The 22762-nt window shown below is 38.5% G+C and overlaps 1 protein-coding gene across 6 annotated transcripts in view; it reads left to right on the forward strand.

The window, feature by feature from the left end:
• Positions 1-7156: 7156 nt before the first annotated feature.
• ERBB4 (erb-b2 receptor tyrosine kinase 4) overlaps positions 7157-22762 on the forward strand; it is a 1148410-nt gene continuing 1132804 nt past the window's right edge. For all 6 annotated transcript variants that reach the window (XM_058706132.1, XM_058706147.1, XM_058706154.1 and 3 more), the window contains exon 1: positions 7157-7857. In XM_058706132.1, coding sequence (XP_058562115.1) covers positions 7776-7857 — 82 coding nt within the window. In that variant the 5' untranslated portion in view covers positions 7157-7775. The remainder of the gene's footprint in view (positions 7858-22762) is intronic.

The following is a 22762-nucleotide window of genomic DNA, read 5'->3' on the forward strand; positions in this document are numbered from 1 at the left end:
GCTCTTCTGAAAAAGAAATACTAGAGAGACGGAAAACATCTACAATGATAATTATTTTTCAGTGTGATACATAACCTCTTTGCCAGTGTGTTGGGGAGTTCCCGAATGGAGTGATAAGTAGATGCAGTACGACAAGTAGTGATTCCATTTGTCTAAAAGTGTTCATTTAACAAAGTCACATTAAGCTGTATGAAGCAGACCTCTCTTACCCTCTCACTCTATCTAATAGACAACAATAAATTATCACAATTGTTTTATTTTCTTCCAGTATTTGATTAGACAAAGAACATTTTTCTTTCTCTATCAGTGTTTACCTGAAATGACTACACAGAAAGAATGTGGAGTCAGTATGCATGTATTAGCTAAGATAAATATTAATATCTTACATCATAATAGCTGTTAATATAATTTCCTTGAAAATATACATAAAATACACAAGTTGTCAAGGGAAATACTTTATACAGGGCAAGCAAATATTACAAAGTAGTATCTAGTAGAATGTTTCTTCATTAAACAATTCACACTGAGTAATTCCAATTGTTTATAAATTAGTTATTCAGTTAGTGTCGTAATGGAAAAGCAGAAATGAACAGTATGTAAGATGGCATCATAGACAATTCATGACAATTTTAAATAGACTGTATATTTGGGAAAGCCTGTGTTTTTTAAAAATTGTGAGTAAATCTTCCCAATTATAATTAGGTAAAAGTTTCACTGAACAAAACTACTCTAACTTTATATAACTTTAGGTTTTTTTCTTATTAAAATTATTTTTGTAAACATAGATGTTCTTACTTCAGATTCAAAATATTGTCCAGCCTGACCTCTTTCCCTATCTTAATAAAATTAAATTGGATATTGCTATTTTTTGCACCAAGTTCAATATTATCAGCTGTTGGGATATTTGTATCTTTCTTAATCCATATTGCTTTGATTTGGTAGCACATTCCTAATATGTTGGTTGTATCAGCAATTTAAATACTCAAAAGTGGACATGAATCAAACTGTATTCAAGGTTGGATTTCTTAAATGATAAACTGAGACCTCATAGGTAAAGATATAGCAACAGTGTTTGTTTTTCTAGAGTCTTTACAGATCCTTATGGCAAGTCAAAAGGAAAAACATTTATAGATCAATCAGTATAAAGTAATAGCCATCATTCTGTAGAATATACATAAAATCACCATATATTCTTTTATTAATGCTTTCTTGTCATCAAACATGATGAAAAGTTTAACTTTTACCATTTTTTTAAATGGTTATTTATTTTTGAGACAGAGAGGGAGGGAGAGAGCGTGAGCTTGTGCACGTGTGGGGGGAGGGGCAGAGAGGAGGGGGAGACACAGAATCTGAAGCAGGTTCCAGGTTCTGGGCTATCAGCAGCACAAAGCCCAGTGCAGAGCTCAAACCCACTAATCATGAGCTCATGACCTGAGCTGAAGTCAGAAGCTTAACCAACTGAGCCACCCAGATACCCTGGCCATTTCTTTATTATAATTCTTTTGCTACTACTTTGTGAGACTCAATAATTCAGACAGCTTCTCTGCTGGGGAATTGTAGTATTACATGTTTTGGAACATGGGATATTCTCTGAGATGCATAACCTGGGAAATTAGAAAATTGTGATTTATCAGGGACCAAGACCAAGAAGAGAACCTGGCAGATGTCTTGGGCCTCATGACAAATTTTGCAGTGGTGAGGAGAGGCTTGGTGATTGATGGTAGGCACCAAGAGAATTGGAAAACTATTCTAAAGGACTTATACTGAGAGGTAATTGATCAGGCAAGGAGGTACCAGGCTATTAAAGTTTTGAAATAACACTCAACAAATTTAGGGCCCTTACTGAACTATTAGAACCCTTTTGCTAAAGCTTTGAAGATTCATCCATCTCTATAGAAACTTGAGGGGAAAAAAAAATCATGGTTTCCAACTGATTATGTTAGTTGACTATTTGGCAGGGATTCAAGAAAAATTCTAAGAACTCTTGGCAACCTTAGTCAGAATAACAGCCATTTTCGTGTATGTGGCAAATATAACTTCAGATTCTTTTGAGAAATCTATGTATTAACCATAAAATGATCAAGTTCGTTGCCAAGAGTACAAAAAAAAAGGAAGTACGACATAAGAGACTACCTGAAAAGGAAACTTAACAGACTTTATTTTGGTTCAGATTTCAGGCCAGGTGCCACCATAGTCTCAATAAGTAACTTTGCTAATAATTAAATTATTTATAAATATATAAACATGCAAAAATTGAAATGCCCCTTTTCTTCTTAGTTTTAAGTTGACAACTGTTTACTGAAGGTTTACTTTGTCTATAAGCTTAGAAAGCAGTAGAAAAAGCTATATGGGACATGAGAACTTAGTTTAAGAAAATATATAATGCAGATACACAGCAGTAAAAGGTTTTACTAGGAAAATCATTTTTGCATAACTTGGTTGGAAAAGACTGGTCTGTCCACAGAGTAAATTGTTTTGCAGTTTCAACCACAAACCAAAAAAAATGTCTCAAAGAACTTGGACAGACACTGATGAATGAACATAAAAGCAGCACAGGTTTAATTTATTTATGTTCACTCCTTCCTCCTTAGCACTTAAAAATTAAGGCTCAATCATGCACATAGACAGAAAATAACACTTACTAACCAAAATAATCTTAGGGAGGTCCTCTTTGGATATTAAATTAACTAAGGCCACAAAAACATTTCTTTTGTTAATGTATATTCATGCATGTAAAAAATTATTGAACTTTCAGATTTTTTTTCAGCTTTGACACATTGAACATCACCAAAAATATCAGAGAATTTCAGAACTCTGAAGGTTAAGAATAGAAGATGTTATTTTAAGTGCTGGTTAATAAACAAAAACCAAACTGCCAATACTGTATCTGTCATCTGCTTGATCATCATAATACTGAATCTGATTGGTATTTATCAAAATTTCTTTTTGGCTGATGGAACAGTAAAGATCCAGTGTTTTGAGCATTTCACAGTAACATAATAGTGAGCTTATTTGAATATTTTCCTACATCATTTTAAGATGTGGCTGTGTTCATGCTCCAGATGAAGAGTGTATGTGTGGGTGAGTAGGGAAAAGGAGGAAGGAATATTAAAAACAATGGAAGTCTGTGAAAATTATGACTTGTACTTAGTAAGTGATCAGTAAATCATAGATTCATGAAATCTTATATTTGGGACTTAACAATCCCTTCCTTTAAATTTTTTTTTTAATGTTTATTTATTTTTGAGACAGAGAGAGACAGAACATGAACGGGAGAGGGTCAGAGAGAAAGGGAGACACAGAATCTGAAGCAGGCTCCAGGCTGTGAGCTGTCAGCACAGAGCCCGACGCGGGGCTCGAACTCATGGACCGTGAGATCATGACCTGAGCCGAAGTCAGACGCCCAACCACTGAGCCACCCAGGCGCCCCAACAATCCCTTCCTTTAAAGATGAGGCAAAGGGCTCAGGTCTATGAAGTGAGTTGCTTGTAATCACAAGATAACTTAGAAAGATCAGGAGGAAGATGACAATAGGTGGGAGGAAGTGGGTATTAAAATCCTGTATCTATTTTTGAATGTTCAGGAGAATAAAATTGACTTATGATGAAGTCTTGTTTTCTTTTCTTGGTTGATATTTGTCCCAAATTTGTATTTATGGCCAAGAGCAAAATGTCTAAAGAAAGCAGCATGCTTAATTCATACTTTTAGGGAAGTCTTAGAAACAAGCTGAAGAGTGGGTTGAGTTATACGACCCTGGGACAAACTTGCATATTGAATTTAACATTGAACTCTGAGATCAACGTATTCCCACCAGCAGCGTTCTGTCACTCATGACATCAAGTCTCTCCTCGAATTCTATTACTAATGGAAAACATGAAAGAAAATGGGGTATGAGGAGGTAGCAAAGACCAATGGAGTCTCTATGTTGGGGTTATGACCTCAGCCAAGGGAAATCATGAGAAACTATGAAAGAAAACTAAAGAATATGGGCCATAGCAAGATATTCAAGAGGCATAATGGCCTATATCATCTCATTGAAGTTGGAATCCTTTTACTGTTTCATTGCTTACTGGTTTCAGGTAACAAAAATCAAACTGAATTAACTTAAGAAAAAGAGGGATTCAAATAACAGGAAAAGTCTGAATATTCTTCAGACCTATCTGAGCTTGTGTGCTCCTTTCAAATGGCAGCTTCATTCTTTCTCACTGTAGCCTGGTCACTCCTACATAGAAGGAAACATGGGCCATGTTTGGATTTTTTTTTTTTTTTTTTGGTCTCAAAAGCTATCAGTGAATGACTAATATGAACTCTTTCTTTCCCATGCACAAAAATCCCAGGGAAGAGACTCAATGGGAATGACCATCTGTCAACCAGTTAACAATGACCAAGGCATTTTGATTGGTCTAACTTAGTATTTTGAGTGGTCTGCCTTGGAACAAAGGAGTAGGGGGTGTTGTTCCATGGAGGTAGATCCAAGTTAAAAATGTAGAACTGAGAGAAGGGGAGTTCCTAGGAAAGGAATACTGAGCAGATAAATCCAGATACAAACCTGTGGTTTTCCAAGTAATATGCTGGGTTACTCAGATTTGGTTTTTTCCCAGGTTGAAAATAATAGCAACATATTTTATTTAATTCAACCGATAAGGAATTATTATAAAGGTACATGGAAAATTGAAGAAATACAAAGATCCATTTCAGAAATCCTCTAGCAATCACAGAGGATATAGCATGTCCTTTCCACATCAGGTAGCAAATGTCCCCTATCTGCTGTTTTCTTATGATGACTCAGTTGAGATGAAAAGAAATGAGAGCATGGCTTTTACTTTCTCACTGTTCCAGTTGTTCCATACAGGGTACCATCTTCTTGTTTAAGAGTCTAGGGTCTCATATTCAAATTATTAAAGCTAGGCTCTGTTTGAGTAGACCAGTAACCATCAAAAGCAAAATAAGATGCTTTTGTTGGGTAGAACTTTCATGCCAATTCATTTTATAGGTTGCTGGTCAGATATACAACTTTGGCTATCTAGCAGTCATTGTTTCAATCAAAACCAAATGATGGGGTCAAAGCAGAAGAAATTGAAAATTAGAGGCAAATCATGGGTATGTAAGGCAATTTAATTGGTGGATATCTTGTACAGACTGTCAAGCATCCAACAAAATTTAGACTATTTTTTTTAACCACTGAATATTAATTGAAATCCCTCTTTTGCTAAGAGTTATTTTAGATGAATAGGTGAGACAAAGGTATATAGGAAAGTCCCCGCCACAAGAAGACCTATAAAATTGATGAAGTCAAAACTATCACAATGGACACAAGTAGAAAAAACAAAAATAACCCAAATTATTCAGGGCATTTAATCTTTTCCTCACTTTAAGGTAAAATACACAATCCACTTCTTATAACCGCTGCCAGGAACGAGGCCTATTTTTAATACAGAAACAAATTATTTTGTTTGTTTTTTATCACTTAAGTTGTTACTCTGAAGACAGAAAGAAAATTTTAAAAGACGTAGTTTTCATAGAAGAGAAGTGTCTGAGCATCATAAGGAGCGGAAGGTAATTTAAGGAAAGGGGACTGAGAAGAGATTGAATGAAAGGAAAGAAAATAGAGGGGGGCAGGGTGATAAAAATAGAAAGCAAAGATAATCCAAAGAGCAGCGTGCACAACTCTGAAGCAATCGGTACCACTCTGATCAAGTCAGTATCTCTGTTCTGGGCTTAGTTTCTCCAGGCACTAGGCTGCTTCTGGGTAAAACAGCATGCTCAGCTTGGTCAGCCTCTTTTCTGTGCCCATTACTTGTTGTGGGCCTAAGAAAGGAAAGGCTTCAGGTTTCTGGGATGAGGCTGCTGTTTCTCTCTGTTCTCAGCTCCATGAAAATTCTTAAGGGACAAAGCTATAGATAAAAGATGTGAGGGAGGAGAGGGAAGGGCTCAAATGATGAGTGAGGTGGCTTGATTTTTAAGCTCCCCTGATACTTTGTATTTATATATTTGCTGCTTCTAGAGAAACATAAAAAGTAAAATAAATCATACCTAGAATGCCTGTGCAAATAGCAAACCAATAACCTACTATCCCCAGGAGGTTCTGGCCTCTGCCCAGGGTACAGTTTCAGAGCTCTAAAAGGCAAGGGATATGTACTCTGATATGACCCAATTCTGGGATATTCTATGTCAAGTAAAGCACAGAAACTCCTATAGTTAGCAATAAAGTGGGGACGAGGGAGTGTGGACTTGGAGAGTGACAGCATAGAAGGGGCCTAACATTGGGTCCACTGTAGCATAAGCCTTGTCATTTGAAGTTGGTTATGTCCTGCCATGGCCTTAAGTTCTTTCACATTGAACAGCTGAGGAGTAGGACAATTTGTAGCCCTTTAGAACCAAATTCATAGCTTTGGACAAGAATCTGCTTACTGAGAATGAACCCCAAACCAAGTTGTCCTAGAGTCCAAGGAAAAGGTGAAAAAAGTCTGAAAATGAACGCACGCAGCTGTTACAAAAGTGGTCACTGTGAGGGTAGGAAACGTGGGATAGATGACATAGTTGGGAAAACAGGTGATTATCTCCCCAGGATTACCTAGTCAGCAGAGGTTACCGGTTGCTGAACCGCCTTTTAAACCACTGAGTGTGGAGCATGAAAGGTTAGAAAAGGGTAAAGACTTTTTGCCGGAAGCAACGTTATCTTCCAGTTCTGGGTTCAGTCTGGATGAGCACAGGGGGACAATAGAGAAAATGGTTTAAGCAAAAAAAAAAAAAAAAAAAAAAAAAAAATTGTTTTTTTTCTTCTTCTGCAAGCAACCCTCCGGTGGTCTCCGCACTCCGCGGGCCAGCTGTCTTGGGCCTTCTGTTTCAGTGCGTTGTCTCGGGTGAGCCCTTTAAATCCAGCTTTCTCCGCCCCCACCAGCACGCGCCCGCTCCCAGACAGGTGTTTTCCCAACTCCTGAGACTGAGGATTTTGGGGAGTGTCTGAGCCAATAAGGTTCCCCTTTGGGGAGTGGGGGGCGGGGGAAAAGGCGTGGCTAGTTGAGTCAGAGCGGGGGCGGGGTTTTCGCGGCTGAGCAGAGCCAGCCTGGTTGCGTGGAGGGTTGTTTTATCCGCCCCCCCCACCTTTTTTTTTTTTTTTTACCCCCCCCCCCTCCCGTAGTCTTATTAATTTCTCTGTGGGGCTGCAGCTGGAGACCGCGGAGCGTTGGAAATGACGCTCGGAGCTTTAATTACCGCAGCCGCCGGACAAGTGTGAGGAAAGCTGACAGGAAAAAGGACAGGATCGGGGGAGAAGCGAGAAGCTACCCCCCCTTCCCCTCCCAATTTGGACTGGAGGTGCAAGGAAACTGAAAAGGGAGCCGAACATAGCCCGGCTGGGGGGGGGGGGGAAGCCGGAAACCTACCGCCTCTTTGCAATCAACTTTTTTTGGAAACCTTTTTCCCCCTTCCTTTTTATTGTTGACCAACCAGTGAGAGAAAGTCAGGAGGGAGCGAGAAAGCGAAGGCTCATACAGGGAAATAGCTGCACAGTCCGGCCCGGAGCACCACGCGCACACACTCGAGCACACTCCCACACAAGCGCGCACCCTCACCCCCTGCTCCGGTCCCCGGCCCTGGACCCGCCGGCGCGGACTCGGGCGCCGGTGCTCGGAGCCGGTGCACCGCGCACGTCGCGCGCCAGTCCCCCTCGCGCCCCGAAGCGCGCCTGGCCGAGGGATCTCCTCCGCGTGCCCGAAAGGGGATATGCCATTTGGACATGTAATGGTCAGCAAGGGATCTGAGACTTCCAAAAAATGAAGCTGGCGACAGGACTGTGGGTCTGGGTGAGCCTTCTCCTGGCGGCGGGGACCGTCCAGCCCAACGCTTCTCAGTCAGGTGGGTCGTGCGCGGTTCCTTCTCGCGCTCCAGTTGTTGAACCTGCTCCCGCCGCCTTGGCTGCGTCGGGTGGCTCCCTCGCCCCCTTCCGCGAACCTGAGACCCGCTGGTTCCCAGGCACGGAGGGACCGCTCCACCCGGGCCTCTTCCGTGGGCTTTCATTCGCCCCTCTTTCTGTCCCCAAACTTAACCTTTTTTGTGTGCCTTCGTTTTATTTATCATGAACTACCACTCTGCGCCCCTATCCCTTTTTTCTCTCTCCTTAACCCCCCTTCTTTCTTTCTCGCGCGTTTTCTCCCAGCCTAAGCGGGATCCCTTCTAGTCCAGCCTGTGGTGCGGGACGTGGGAGACAGAATTCCCGAGTTAGAGGAGGCGGTCCTCTCGCCGTCCGGGCCGGGGAGAGAAGCTTCCAAGAAGCGCGCGCCGCCCGGGCTTCCGAAGAACTGGGGTCCCGGGCGGTGTCAGCTGGGCCTCTTGAGAGCGGGAGGACTGTGGGGAGTGGAGCTCCGAGAGCAGGGCTTTGCACCTGTGTGTGCTGCCGGAGGCCGCTGCGTCCCCGGCCGGTCGCCGGAGCTTGTGGGGTCAGACTCCTGAGCCCAGCCCGGGGCAGCTGGAGCGCGGCGGGAGGGCGCGCCTCCGGCGGGTGCACGGAACTCTGGGCCTCCCACGCCCGCGACTCGGAGCCTTCGCCCCATAGACTCGAGGGAGCTTGCATGCCTGCGTGCCCTCTTAAAAAAAAGGGCGGGGGGTGGGGGGGAGGTTGACATACTTGAGCCGGGAGCCCGGCCTTCGCATCGGTGGCTGTGTTTGGCTTCAGGAGGAGTTCTTCCTGTAGTTCAACTTGCGATTGGCCGGAGTCCCTCCAACTTCTCTGTTTACTGCCCGGCGCGGCAGCCGAGCCGACCCGTTGCGTGAATTGATTTAACCCGAGGCGGGCGCGACTGCGCTGCCACTATTTGCTGGAACGCTGGAGCCCCAGGTACTTGGACAGGCAGAAGGCTAATTGACCCCCGAGAGGCTGCGGGGTGGGGCTGGCGCACCGCGGCGGGCACGGCTAATGACAGCACCTGCAGTGCGAGGTTGCTCAAAGTTTCTGACACTTGAGTTGCCTGTGGATGAAAGTGGGACGGGAAAGGACGGAGGACCGGTGTCAGATGCAGCCAAAGGGGGCTTTTTGGAGAGCGGGGGAGATTTCCAGGACCATCCGGGGCTGGCCGCGGGAGCGTGGGAGGCAGCTGGAGAAGAGAAGATAAAACCCGCGGGAGTGGCGGTAGGAGACCTTTAGGCCCCGGAGGGTGTCCTTCTGACCTCACCAAGAAAACAGCGCTGTAGTTTTCCCGCTCCGCCTCCGCCGCTGCCGCCTACCCCTCCTAGCCTAGTAAATAACAAGTTACAATCATCGAGCTTTTCAAAATGACCTTCGAATGGCACCAATGTGCGCCGTTTGTACCGGCCGTTTGCACCCTCCCAAATGCTCCGAAATTCTTCATGCATACCAGGTCCCGCGCTCCAGCCACCTCCGGAATTACACCAACACGGACTTGAGATTCCAAGCGGCGTCTTAGATACATCCCTTTTTATCTCCCTCCCCACTCCAAGTCCCTTCATATTTTCCCTCAATGGGTTGATTATGCACATTGACCCATTCAAAAGCAGTTGCCCGACCGACAGGCAGGCTTAGCGGAGAGGAATTTCTACAAGGCAACCTACTGGGGGCTGTCTGGCTCAGCCTCAGCCGCTGGAGGACCCGGCTCCGAGTCCGCAGCAATTTGGTATTAACTGTGTGGCTCAGGGTTGAGCTATGCCGAAAAGCCCTTTTCAGAATTTCTGCAAAGAATGTAATCCAAATTAGTTCTGCAGCTGTCCTTTTCCTCGTCTCAGGCGACACCGCCTCGCGCCCTCGCTGGTCTCTTCTCGCTTCCCCCCCGCGAATTGTCAGACCCACAAGTGAGCCCATTTAGAGCGCGAGGATTAGCGTGCCATTGTTGTTCCGTGCGTGACTCTGTACTTGAAATTCTAGGGGCACAAAGGCGAGCCTTGCTTGTTCAAAACACAAAGTGATCTAGATGAAAGGGCCGCACACAAAAAAAGCTCTCGGGTGCATCCCTGGGATAATTGTGACACCCACGCTAAGGTGATCCACTGGAAACTGTAAAATGCCCCGGGGACTTCTTTTTTTCGCCCTGCCCCACCCCCATCCTGCAACAACACCTCGCAAGGAAAGTTCAGCTGGTTTTAATATAGTGCTTTTATAAAACCAAGTTACTGTCTGGAGTAGGCTGTGTATGTGAAGCTGTTATGTTCCCAAGTAAATACATACTGCGTGTCTCCCCTCTCGCGGTTAGCAGTCAGTAGCAGTTTGGAGGAGTTTGTTTTGGTCCAAATGAGAAATTAAGTGCGGATAAGTAAACTAAGCTGCCAGAGGGCGACAAGATGTTGAGTGAATTGCTTTTAGATGAAACAAATTAAGGAAACGAGGGAAGACAATCTGCTTCTCGCATTATTAGACACGCTTGGAGTTCAGGGGAAAGTGGCATATTTTTGAAATGCTAATTTCTTAAGAAGCAGAAGGAATGCACCTTATTTACTGCTCTATGTGAACAGAATAAAGATATGGGTAGGGGAAGGATTCTGTTGTATAGATTTAAGATATTTATTAAAATAATTGTAATGGAAGAGGTCCTGTTTTTGTATGTTTTCTTCTATTGCTTTAGAGAAGACAGTTTTTAGATAAATCTGAAGGACTTCGTCTCATTTCCAGTAACTCATTTTATCTAAACTATTATAGCCAAAGGCCCTTTATATGACCATTATAAAGCCTTCGCTACCAAAAGGAGTAATTTCAGAATTTCTGTTTTCCTGGTATGATTGAAAACTAACATCACCTTTGAATTGAAATACAATATATAGTAGTGAAGTGATGCTCTTACATACCTCAGTAGATGTGGGATGGACAAGTTCAGTTTCCATTTCTTATTTCCAAGTAACTTAGTCCTGCTTTTCATTGTATAAAATAACATACATTTTTTGCTACATATTTAAGATACATCTCCAAACCTAGGGTTGATTCTTTAATACACATTTGAGAATAAAAAAAGTTAACAAAACTTAGATAAATGGTGATAAAAGATATTAAATATATTTTCAAAAATATCAATCTTCTTTCCTACACATGTTTACTGTAAGCACATCCATGGGGTACACTGTTTTAATTTTGAAATTCTAGTATATGTAAAAGGAATCTTTTTAGATGAAGTATTTTTTTCTTCAGAATGGTTCTAAACAAATTTATACCTATTATAACTGCAAATCACTTGAAAGTACTGTCCTATGGACTGTTATGATAAAAAATTGAATGACTGGTTGTGTCATGATTCCTCATTTTCTGATTTTTTTTCCTCTTAAACCAAACTGCTTTTATTTTAATTATTCATGCGTAGAAAGTCAATTTTTTTTTTTTGAAAATCAGTACTTACTGCTTTATATATATTTTCATTTAGTCACTGGAAATGTGTTTTAATTAAGAAATTAGATTAGAATATTTACCAGGGCATGCACTTTACAGATTTATGGATTTTTTACACTAACCTGAACACAGTAAGTTTGAATTGGCTGATTTTTAGAGTTTGCATTCATTTGAGGGAAAAATCATATTTCCTCCCTAGAGTGGATTCAAATATTTAGTATTCATGAGCTTTCATCCCTTTAGTTCTTAAATAGAAGTACTATTTATCATGTCTTATGCATTCACCCTTTCCATTACTATAGATTCTTTCTTTACATCTTATTATTTATTGAGTTTACACATGTGAATATATTCCCCTCCACCACTAAGTGTATTCTTTTCTGTGTGTGCCTTTCCCAGCAACCTGCCACTCAGCCACTGCAGGAGTCCTCTGAGCCAGTTTTCATTCTTTCTTTCTGATAAATCTGATATGGCTGGTTGGCTGGACAATTGCAAGCCATTCCATTGCGCAGATTTATTCCTGAAAGAAAATAAAAAGGCATCGATCCAAGATCACTAGCACATCTCAGAAACCCTGACTCCAAGGCCAGATCTTTCTATAGAGAAGTCCCTTTTTCCCTATCTCTTGTCTCTTTTCTTCTCTTGACCAAGGAAGGAAGGTAGACTACTGCCATTTCAAAAATACTAGGGATGCAAGGAATTGTCTCTCTAAATATTCTCTGAAGCCTTGTGATTATAGCCACCTTGAGATGAATGACTATGTAAGGTACACATTTTAGACAATAAATTGAATTAGAGTACCTTAAACATTATAATGCTTTGAAGTGGTGTTATGCTTATATTATTTTAAGCCAGTTATTAAGAAGATTTAACATATTAAAAATAGCAACAAGTTTTTGCTTTATTTTACAGTGTTCTGCTGCTGTTGGACATCTATGTGTAATTTGTAAGTGCCCAAAACATAAATGAAGCAAATGATCCAAAAAGATATTCTGTTACTTGCAGACTTGCTGGCACTTGCTGTCTGATTTCACCCTTTGAGTGATACTGCTTTATAAAGATGTTAGTGTTTACATTAAAATTATCCTATACATGTTCAAGCCTATAGCGGTTCTATAAAAATTGTCACACATACTCCACTGTTATCTTTTACAATGATCTGAGTATGTATTCAGGGTAGAATCTAATTATAAACTTTTCTTCAGGTTATATCATTTTAGGAATGTTCTATGTTATATTTGACCATATGGAACAAAACTTCATCTTTAATATGCATTTTCTGAATTATTTTAACTATTGGGAAGTTTGTGTAAAACCTTACTTTCAAGCTTTCTAACACAGTTGTTGACTGGAGTTTACAGTTTACAGTGACCGTTTCTTAATTTTCTTAATATTGTTTAATGAAAAGGTCCTAGATCAATGTGTTCTGAACCATAGCTGTTTTACGTAATTTGAAGAACACATTAACTGCTGATTTTGTGGTTAAGTGTGACATAGGACACAGCTAGGTGGTTTAAATCAGACCCACTGTAAATTTCTACATTGTATGGCGGTTCCTCCCATTTCTCGTTAATACCTTGAGCAACTCACTCCATGTCTTTGTGACTTGGCTCCTGTGCCTGAGGGGGAAAATGCATGTGACACACTCTGTTTCTCCAATGTATAGCAGTTTCTGAAAAATGGCTTTAAAGTCTTTTATAATACTGAGATATATTCCAGTCCAGTTAATTGATATATTTTAAAATGTGTACACACATATAAATAAACATAATGTAAACTTTCAGCAGACTATGTCTGCCATAAGAACACCTGTCCTCATGAAATAAAGAGGTTATTAAATCCAAAACATTTGTATTTGAAGTCCATTTCCCAAAAATATTACTTTTCAGAATTGCTCTGTGATCTTTTTAGATTTCATTGTGTGTGGCTTTTTCTCTCCTGGGTTGTTGATAATTCTGACATGTTTATTAAATAAATTGACCTGTTTTCCAAATCTTTAGTAAAAGCTTTAAAGTCACTTTCTTGTTTTCATACTGACACTGAAACTAGTGGTTTCTATTTGTATTAATTTTTTAAGACGGAAGAGAACTGTCTCACTTTTATGACATAGAGGTGAAATATATGGGGCCTATTTGTAAAGTGTTTTTTTTTTTGAACATACAGTAATTGTTTTACAGTTGTTTTCATTTTGAGTGATTGCTCTGCAGGCCCGTTGCTTTGCACAAATCCAGGGGGCAGCAGCCACATAGAATTGAATGGGAATGGTGCACACTTGAGCTGTGGGCAGTGGCACAGCAGCCCTGCTATTGTGTGATGATACAGAATAAAGCACCAGAATGAAAGTTAGAAGAATCGGATTCTGGTCACACAATCATTTTCTATGTGATCTTGGGTTAGACTTCCTGCTCTGTGTCTCCATTTCCTCTGTCTCTCTTAGTATAGCTAGAGTGATACGTAAATGCTTCACATCTTGAATTTTTAGCATGATTCAGTTAGAAAAATGGTGTTTAGATTTTTTATAAAGAGAAATCCTTTGGTTTTTAATTAATTTTGTTTAGTGGACTTCTTTTCAAGTGAATTCATGTGTTGTAGCCCTGGTATCTAAAAACAGGTAAAAGGGGGAAAGGAGGGCTGCTTTTGTTAAAGCTGCAGCTGGATGCCAGCTTTGTCCTTGACTTTGTCACTCCCCCACTTTCTTTCCATTCTTGCCTCTACTCTCCTGTGCTTGCTTCACAGAAATCTAGCACTGTTTAGAAACTACTGATCTAGTGCAGTCCTATCATTTTTTTTAAGTGAAGAAAAAACTAGAAGCACAGAGAAGTGAGATGATATAAGTTGGTTGGCAGCTTCTGACACCAGTATCATTTTTCCTTAACACATGTAGTACTTGAGAAGTTTGCAGACATTTAGAAAAAGGAATAAGCAAATACAAAGTTGTGTTGCTTTAGAAGGGAATTGCAAAATTGAAATGAAAGCAAATGGATTGGAACCATAAGCCTAACTACCATACTGTGAAGTTCCTTTCAAGGGGAAGACTGTGGGATCATCAGCATCTTTAATTTATATTTAGGAAGTAATCATTGATTGCATTTGTAGCTTGCCACACATTAAGATTAAAAAAAAATAGAACAACTTTGTTAAAACATAGTTCTGTAAGAGGATTTGTACAAGGATCTGATGAGACCTATCCATAGAATTTTGACTCTGAAAGTTAAATAAGAGTAGTCCACACTTGTATCTGTATACAAGATATTCTTTTCGCTGGGACTTTATGAAGATGACCAGCAAGTAGAGAATGGTTATATCTCTATTCTGTATTAAGCAATATACATGCTTAAATAAAATGATTTACAAAGACTAAACAATAGGCTCTTCATCACCATTTAATTGGTGGGGACCCTTAACCAGCAAATCTGTGGAAGTATTTCAGATTCTTCCAGGGCCATCCTTGGACTAAGGTTCTTTTTCTTTTCCACTGTCTTTGTTGGGCTGCCTTCTTTCTTCGGACCCCTACTAAGATTAGTTATATTCTTTGAACAAGTATATAAGCTGTGCTTTAAGTACTAAGGCTTTATAAATGTATTTCTGTGACAATTTGCCTCCCTCTAGTTGCCTTCTGTAAGATCCTGCCTGTGGGCCTTGTTACTTTGCTGTTTTGTTGATTTAAGCTTAACTCTTTCTGGTTGTCTCTGTCTTCCCTCAAGGGTCAGTGCTTCCTGGGACATAATCAGCATTCTCCTGGGCCATCGTGACAGAAGGGAAATTAAAAACTTATTTTGGCAGGAAGAGTCAATTCCTGTTAGGAATTTGAGATGAAAATGGACCCCCTGTAAAACATTAACATAGACGCACCATGAAACTTCCTGTGTAACATCATTAAACCTCTCCCCTGAGATATAGCTCAGGGTCATTACTGTTAATCACGTTATTTCCAATATTGTAGGGGTTAGTGAAGCATACTAAACACCAGTAAGAATACGCAAGACTCAGTTTCTGACTCTAGGGAATTAGAGTAATAAGTATTAAGGCTGTATGAACGTTTACATATATTTCATTTGAAATACAGCCTAAAGGTGTTTAAAGAGAAGACACTGAATGGTACAATAAACACTTGTTTGTTTCCCAGAAATATCAGATTTGTAAATAGTAAGTTTCACCTAAATTTTTACTACTCATCTGACTGTTACCATATACATATACCAGCATGGGTGGACATTCAGGTTTTAAGCCTTTAGGATACAAGTAGGTATTATAAACCTGCTTTAAATAGATGCATCTTCTTTGATCTGCTAAGGATTATCTCATGGCTAGGCTTGTTAGGACTAAAAAAAAAAAAAAACTGGCAATAGATTCTCCAGGTTCTGTGACTATATCTAGTATGGTTATACCTTGATTAATAAGTTGTACAATTCTGTATTTCAGGATGGGTCACCATCACTAGTAGGGGAATGCCTACTAGTCATGGGGTCATGGATGGTAGTGACTATTTTGCTATATAGGTGAACTCTCCTTTTATTAAAATCTGTCTTTGTCATTATTTTCTGTTCTTCCCCATGGGCTTAGAGAATATGAGAATATGAGTTCCTTTCTACAGAGACCTATGAAAACCAAATAAAAATAGAAACAGTATGTCTTTTAGTCACACACTTTTGTTTTCAGGAATTCCTTTTGTCCTATCATTTTGTCTAGAACTAAAGCAGTTAGACACTTTTTTAAAAAGGGAATTCGATTATATAGCTTTATATAGATTATATAGCTCAAAATTTATTCCCTGAGATTTTTATTGACCCCACCTAATCTTTAAAAACCTCATAGCAGGGCTATTGCAAGGTCCGCTGTGCTGGTCCCCTTGTTCAATGTCCTCTTATCTTTAACACTTTCTTCTTATCATTGCCAGATGACCATTTGTAATACAATACTTTTATTATCCTACTTTCTATTCAGAAGCCTTCAATGGACTCCCACTGTAAAGTTCAAAGCCTACTAAAATAGTGTTTAGATTTGTAAACATCCATTCTTGAGTATTCTTATGATGGATTCTAAGAGCCATGCTGATCTAGTCAGTATTCCATAATGATAACCTTGCTTGTTGTCTCTGCTTTTTCTTACCCCCTTCTCTTGAATTGGTTCATTTGGTGCCTCTGCCTGTTCAAACTGTTGAATCTTTTCAATTCTACATTCTATCATAGCTCTTCATTACATCTTTTCTCATTGATTAGTCTATAATCCTTATCTCTGTTGCTTAATTTGGCACTTAATCTTAAACCATACTACAGTTTTAACTTTTTAAGAGCAAGAGTTTTTATCCCCTGCTGAAACTAATGCAGTGCCATATATATAGTAAGCTCTTTAAAAATATTTTTTTAAATGAAAAAATAACATACATTTGCTGAAACAATTTTCAGCTCATTCATGGATGGCTATTATTTGTAATTAAGCCATATAATGCACAAAGTAAGCTGTTCTATAAACATAATTATAGAATTCTTAATAATAGATATTAGGCGTGTTTACCCTGGGAATTTCTTTAGTAGCTTTCTCGAGCTTCCTAGGGTATTTCTTTCAATGGATTGTTTCCAAGAATATTTCATTTGTCCCCATTCCCATTTTTAGAGTCTGCTCATAATATGGTACAAAGTATTTCTGTTGGTTTTATTTTTGGTGAGTTAAATATATGTGAATACCATTCTTAAACATGTAACTGTTTTTATAGTCCACTATTTTTATGTGCCATCACATTGTTATTTCTTATCTCCCATTTGAAATTTTTAATAACTTTTTAAGAAATAAGCATGTACCGATCCATCAAAGTATTTCAGGACAGTATTAGGAACAGGAGAGCATATAAGAAGCTTAGGATGCCAACTTTCTCCTTTATTTTAAAGAAAGATAGATGAGGCCAATAAAACAGAATATAAAAAATATGTTATTAAGTGATTTTCCAAACATTTGGGAGAATATTTCCCTCCAGAGAGATGCTGATAAGCATTTCATGAAAAAATGGTTCCAGACAGAATGCAGTATTTTCTATTCATAGATATATGTGATAATACAACTTTCTTATAACTGAGATTTCTTAGTATCTTAAAATAGACAACTAGACATATGCCTACCATTTAAAAAGTGTTCTTTTAAGAAAGCACTTGCCGCATAACTGAATGAGAGGTGGTTGGGATTCTCTTAAGCTGCTCTTTTTGATGATCCATTCTGCCTTCTGAAAATTAGTGAAATGATTATAGTCTCTATTGAGTCAAATTCTGTGAGTGAAAGATGCTCTTCCAGACATTTCTTCTCCAATTACAAGATTCTAAGAAAGTCACCCTGTCTAGGTCACTGCAGTATTCTAATTTTACTTTAGTTTATAATAGCTTGAAGAGTTAATGTAACTTTCATAGTTACCTGTCTAAAGAATAATCTCTTAATGAGAGAATTGGGCATAGAGACATTAGCACTTCTGTCTGAATTCTTTTGGAACTTTCTAGATTGTTTTTACTGCAAGCTTAATGAGAAGAGAGTTTGAGTCAGGGATTATTGTTCCTACTATGAAGAAACAGAGATATAAAGAGGTAGTATGTGAGAGTGAAGCCTGGTTGTTGCATTAGTCTGGTACAGTTACATGCCTGCCCTGTCCTGAGAACCAGCTGGCTCTGCCTTCTGCTTGATTGACAGAAGCTAGGGATGCCTCTCAAAGGTATTGCTCCTTCACTTGTCCCACTGTGTGGGAAAGAGATGCTTAGTACACTTAATTCTTCTGCCTCCAGGTCAACAGCTTTTTGCTTTTCTTGTAGCCATGTGAAGAAACTTGTCCAATAAATCTATCATTTAAGGTGTCCTCCTGTAGGTGACATTGTATTTCTCCTCCTCCATTGTATTCTCTCCAGAGTTCTTTGTATTTAGTATATTAAAAGAAACTATCGTGGTAGCTTTGTCTTCTTGAAAAAGACTTCAAAGCAGGGGTATATCTAAGGTTTTATTTCCTGTACTTACACAATTTTGGGAACTGCTTTAAAAATGATTCAGAAATAAAATACAAATTAGGAACAGAGCCTTGGAATGCACCAATGCCATAGAGGGGCTCTGAATCAAAAGCCTTAAAAAACCCACAAAACTTTGTGGTAAATCTGCCTATGCTTGAAAATTATATATTTTATGAAGTAACATTGTTTCCTATTTACGAAGAATTTTGAGTATCATTGTGTAATTTTTAGTTGTTTTTTTCCCTACTGTATGTAGTTGGTATTCCACTGTTAATATAGAAGAATACATTGCTTCAGGGAAAAAAAAAAGTCATATGGAGCAAAATCATACTGTAAGGCACTAAGGTATGTCTTTGGCTGATGTATGTACTACGTGGATATATGTACTACATATGCACTACACAGAGGTACTTTTAGAATATTTTTCTCTAACTATGACCATGCCAAATCCAGGTATATATATATTTTCCTGATAACATATTTTTGAATATGGGTCATGTAATACTATCTCTTAGACAGCTCTGTAGTTTATAATAGGTGGGTGTGATTTGAAGAAATCTTGCAGTTTTGGAATGTAAAAACTGTATTGTTAAGTCCCTACCCCTTGAAATATATAGCTCATTGAATTGTTAGTCATTTGTTATTTAGCATGGATAAAAATCTGTCTTTGACTTTTACCCTCTAGCTAAGTTAAATGTAGTCATTTTAACTATAGTAGACATTATTACTAGCTGTGAATGAAACAATGCATCTAAATTAAAATCAGTACTCAGTTCAGATATATGGTAATATTTAACTAATATATTAACACATTTAAGTAACAATCACAGGATTGGTATTTCAAGTTACACTTTTACTATGTAAAAATATCAACTGAACAGTTAATAATATTTCCCAGTTGTTTAAACTTCAAATTTAGCAGCCCCATTATCCCTGGTGATATATCGAAGCCTTTAAAAGTGTACTTAGAATTAACGGAAACTGAAGTGATTGGTATTCTAATATCATTCTTTAGTGGCCTTTTTTTCCCCTTTCTTTTTTTTTTCTTTTTTTAAAGTACAGGATGAAATTTGAAAGTATAAAAAGGTTTGAGATAAATTGAACTAGACAAAACATTTTATGCAACTGTTAGTTAAAGGGGCATTCGTTATTTCTGTGCTTACTATATTGCTTGTGGCCAGAATTAGCACACCATGAGCCAGAGAAGGAGATAAGACAAACAATGGCATGCAGCTAATTTTGTTTGGCAAATTTAGATCTGATACATGCTATTTCACTCCTACAAACTGATTCAGTCACTCTTTGAAAGGTGCAGATGAAGTTTGTCTCACACAGTTTTAACAGCTTTCACTCAATATTTATAGGCTCTATAAAAATAAATTTCTGTAAGTACCATATTTCTCACTGGCAGAAGGAGCACCGTGAGGGTAGATGTACAAGTGAAAAAAAAAAAAAGGAGAAACAAAAATGTTTCAATTGTTCCAGGTCTGAAAAGAATAAAATATATCAAAACATCTAAAATATCTATTTCAAGGGCATATATAGTGAGTATATGGTAAATATATAGTGAGTATTCAAGGATTTTGACTGCATATGAAGGAATCGTAAGTCCCGTTATTTTATAGTAATTTTGTGATTTGAATCTGGATGAGAATCATTCTCGAACTAGTCATTCAGATAAGCCAACAGGATAGGATCCATGGTAATTATCAGGAAGTCATTATAAAACAAAACAAACAAGAAACCCAAACTTTGGTCTTTGTAAAAAAAAAAAAAAAGTGCCATCATGCAAAAGAATACATTTTAGTGAAATTTCTGAATGAGGCTAGCATATATGAAAAAATGTCACAAAATATGTAACATTTGATGGAAACATGATTCTAGGAAAATCCAGGTGTTTGTATAATAATATCCTTATTTTGGGACTCTCCAACAGCATTTCTAAAAGTCTTTTCTCACATAGGTGAATTATAAGGTATTTGAAGGTTATAATGTTATTTATATATCTGCTAGAGCTTTGTCATGGTTCAAGACTACATTCTCCATAATCAAGCTCACTATAGAGAATAATTCTCATATTCATGAATTGTTCATCTCATCATATTTCCAGTGGTTATTTCAAGGTTAATTTTTTTCAGACAGCTTCTCTCTTGATTAAAGTCTGTAGTAATTGTATATGTGCTGATATAGCACATGAAGGTTTTAAACTAAAGACATCTTTGATTTCATACCAAGTCAAGATCAAATGCTTTTCAATGCTTCCTACTCACATTTATGAAAAATAACTTTAATGTTTATTCTTGATTTCTACTAAGAATGTGGAGACTTTTGTTTGGCATTTTCAAAATTCTGTATAGACTTGTGTCCTTTAAGAGTATGAGCAACAGAGTGTCATTACTAGGACTATTATTCAAATGCTATATTCCTTACAATTTGCTAATTGTTAAAATATTAAAATACATTCTTACTTGATTGGATTTCCCAGATCCACCCCTCTCCCAGCTCCCCTTCTTTAGACTATCCCAGATAAACTAAAGAATTAATACCTGGCACAATAACAGACCTTCCCTTCAAATCTCTCTTCTAGCAATGCTGTGATCCATTCTGATGTGCTTTTGTATTAGTGTCACTAAATACTTTTAACATTACCTGTATATATTATAAAAACATTGCTGTAAGTATTTTAAAATAATAGTATATGAATATTGTCATACTAACTTTGCCACAATTAAGTATTAGCCAGTTTGAAGGAGGCATGTTTCCAAGTTAAGCGTATAATGGAATAGTTACTTTCTTATTTGACTTGAAGTTTGATAAGAAATGGCTTAAAAATGATAGACAGGATGCCACTTGTCCACATATTGAGTTAACCTAGGAGAAAATCACATAAGGGAGGCAGGCCAAAGGACTAAAATAAAATGGGTACTATGAATTTTTGTGAGAATAGATGTGGATGGTGATATGTCATATGTGTCTGTAAATTGGGGTACTGAAGAATTTCAGCAATTCATATTTGTGATTGCCATAATTTATGTGGTATTAACCATATTACATGCTTATATTATTAATTACAATGAGTAGTTTTCTGGCAAGGTGTCATCTGTCCTGTGCATTCATTAAGTCACTTAAGACATGATTGCAAGTTCCTTGGTGGCACCACACATACTCTCTTCATTTCTGGTGGATAAGGAGAAGAAAACATCCAATTTAAAATTTTATACTTACACAATTAAAATGTAATATCATGAAAGAAATTGTGAGTATCAATTTAACTATGGTACTCTTGGTAACTTAGATTTTGATATGTGATTTATTTACTTCTTGCAAAGAAAAAACTGTATTGCAACAGAATAATGGAGTATCATTTCCCTTGAAAAAAGATTAAAGAAAGAGGGAGATGCCAAGTATGGAAACGAGGAGGCTTGGGAAGGGGTCATGATAATCATCTTTAAAAGTTAGATGGCTGTTACATAGAAAACGGATTAACACTGTGCTGTGTAGCCTTGGAGAACAGAAACATTAACAGCTGTTTGAAATTGTAAGGCGTCATATTTCGACTGAACACCATCAAGGAGTTTCTCACAGTTAGAGCTTCCCAATGTTGGGATGGTCTATCCTGGGAAGTAGTGAGTTCCTTCATGTGAGGGGTGGTAAGCTCTCATGTAACCTTGTATGATAAGGAATGAATGAGGCAGCTGAGGAACAACTGGTCAGTGATATAGGGGGTGGGGTTTGGGTTCAGTGACTTTTGAGGGCCCTTTCTACCCGTAGTGTCTATTACAAGCACACCCAGCCCATATATCCTTTTCTGGTCTCTGAAGAATGGAGCCACTGAAACCCAAACTTCATGTCATGTCCCTGTGGTTAGGAGTCCCACAGAAATGCTTTTCACCATCCTACCTACCCTTCATAGATGGGTGGATTTGTGAAGGGTCTTTTAAAGATTGATTTTCTTATATAAAAGATATTTTGCTTTTATTTTTATTCAACAGCCTCTCTATTAGATATTTACACCTCTAACCAATGTACTATCACAAATAATTCTCAATTTAAAACTTGCACAATGCAGAATAAAAGTTTACAAGCTTACAATTATATATTTCATTGTGCTCCTGGGTTTATGCCAGAAGGTATTTGTAAGACTGTGTCTAACTTTAAGACCAGAGGGAGAAATACATAAGCAGGTGGGGGCATAGGCAGAGCAGGAAGTTAGAAATCTGCACCTCCAGTTGTGAGTGGACAGTACCTCCAGTTGAGAAATAGAAAAAGATAAGCACTTTTCTAAAGGGATTGAAAATCAAAAGGAAGTAAAAAGATGAAGTTACATGTGCATGCTTCACTTAATTACAAATAAAATAGATCTTTATTAGCTTCGGAAATATTTCACTTCAGGGCCTTTGACATTTCAATCTCTTTTATTCTTTTGGATCTACGCTGTAAGGCACATGCTAAATACAATTTT

This window comes from Neofelis nebulosa, chromosome 2 (genome assembly GCF_028018385.1).
Source record: "Neofelis nebulosa isolate mNeoNeb1 chromosome 2, mNeoNeb1.pri, whole genome shotgun sequence".
NCBI lineage: Eukaryota > Metazoa > Chordata > Mammalia > Carnivora > Felidae > Neofelis > Neofelis nebulosa.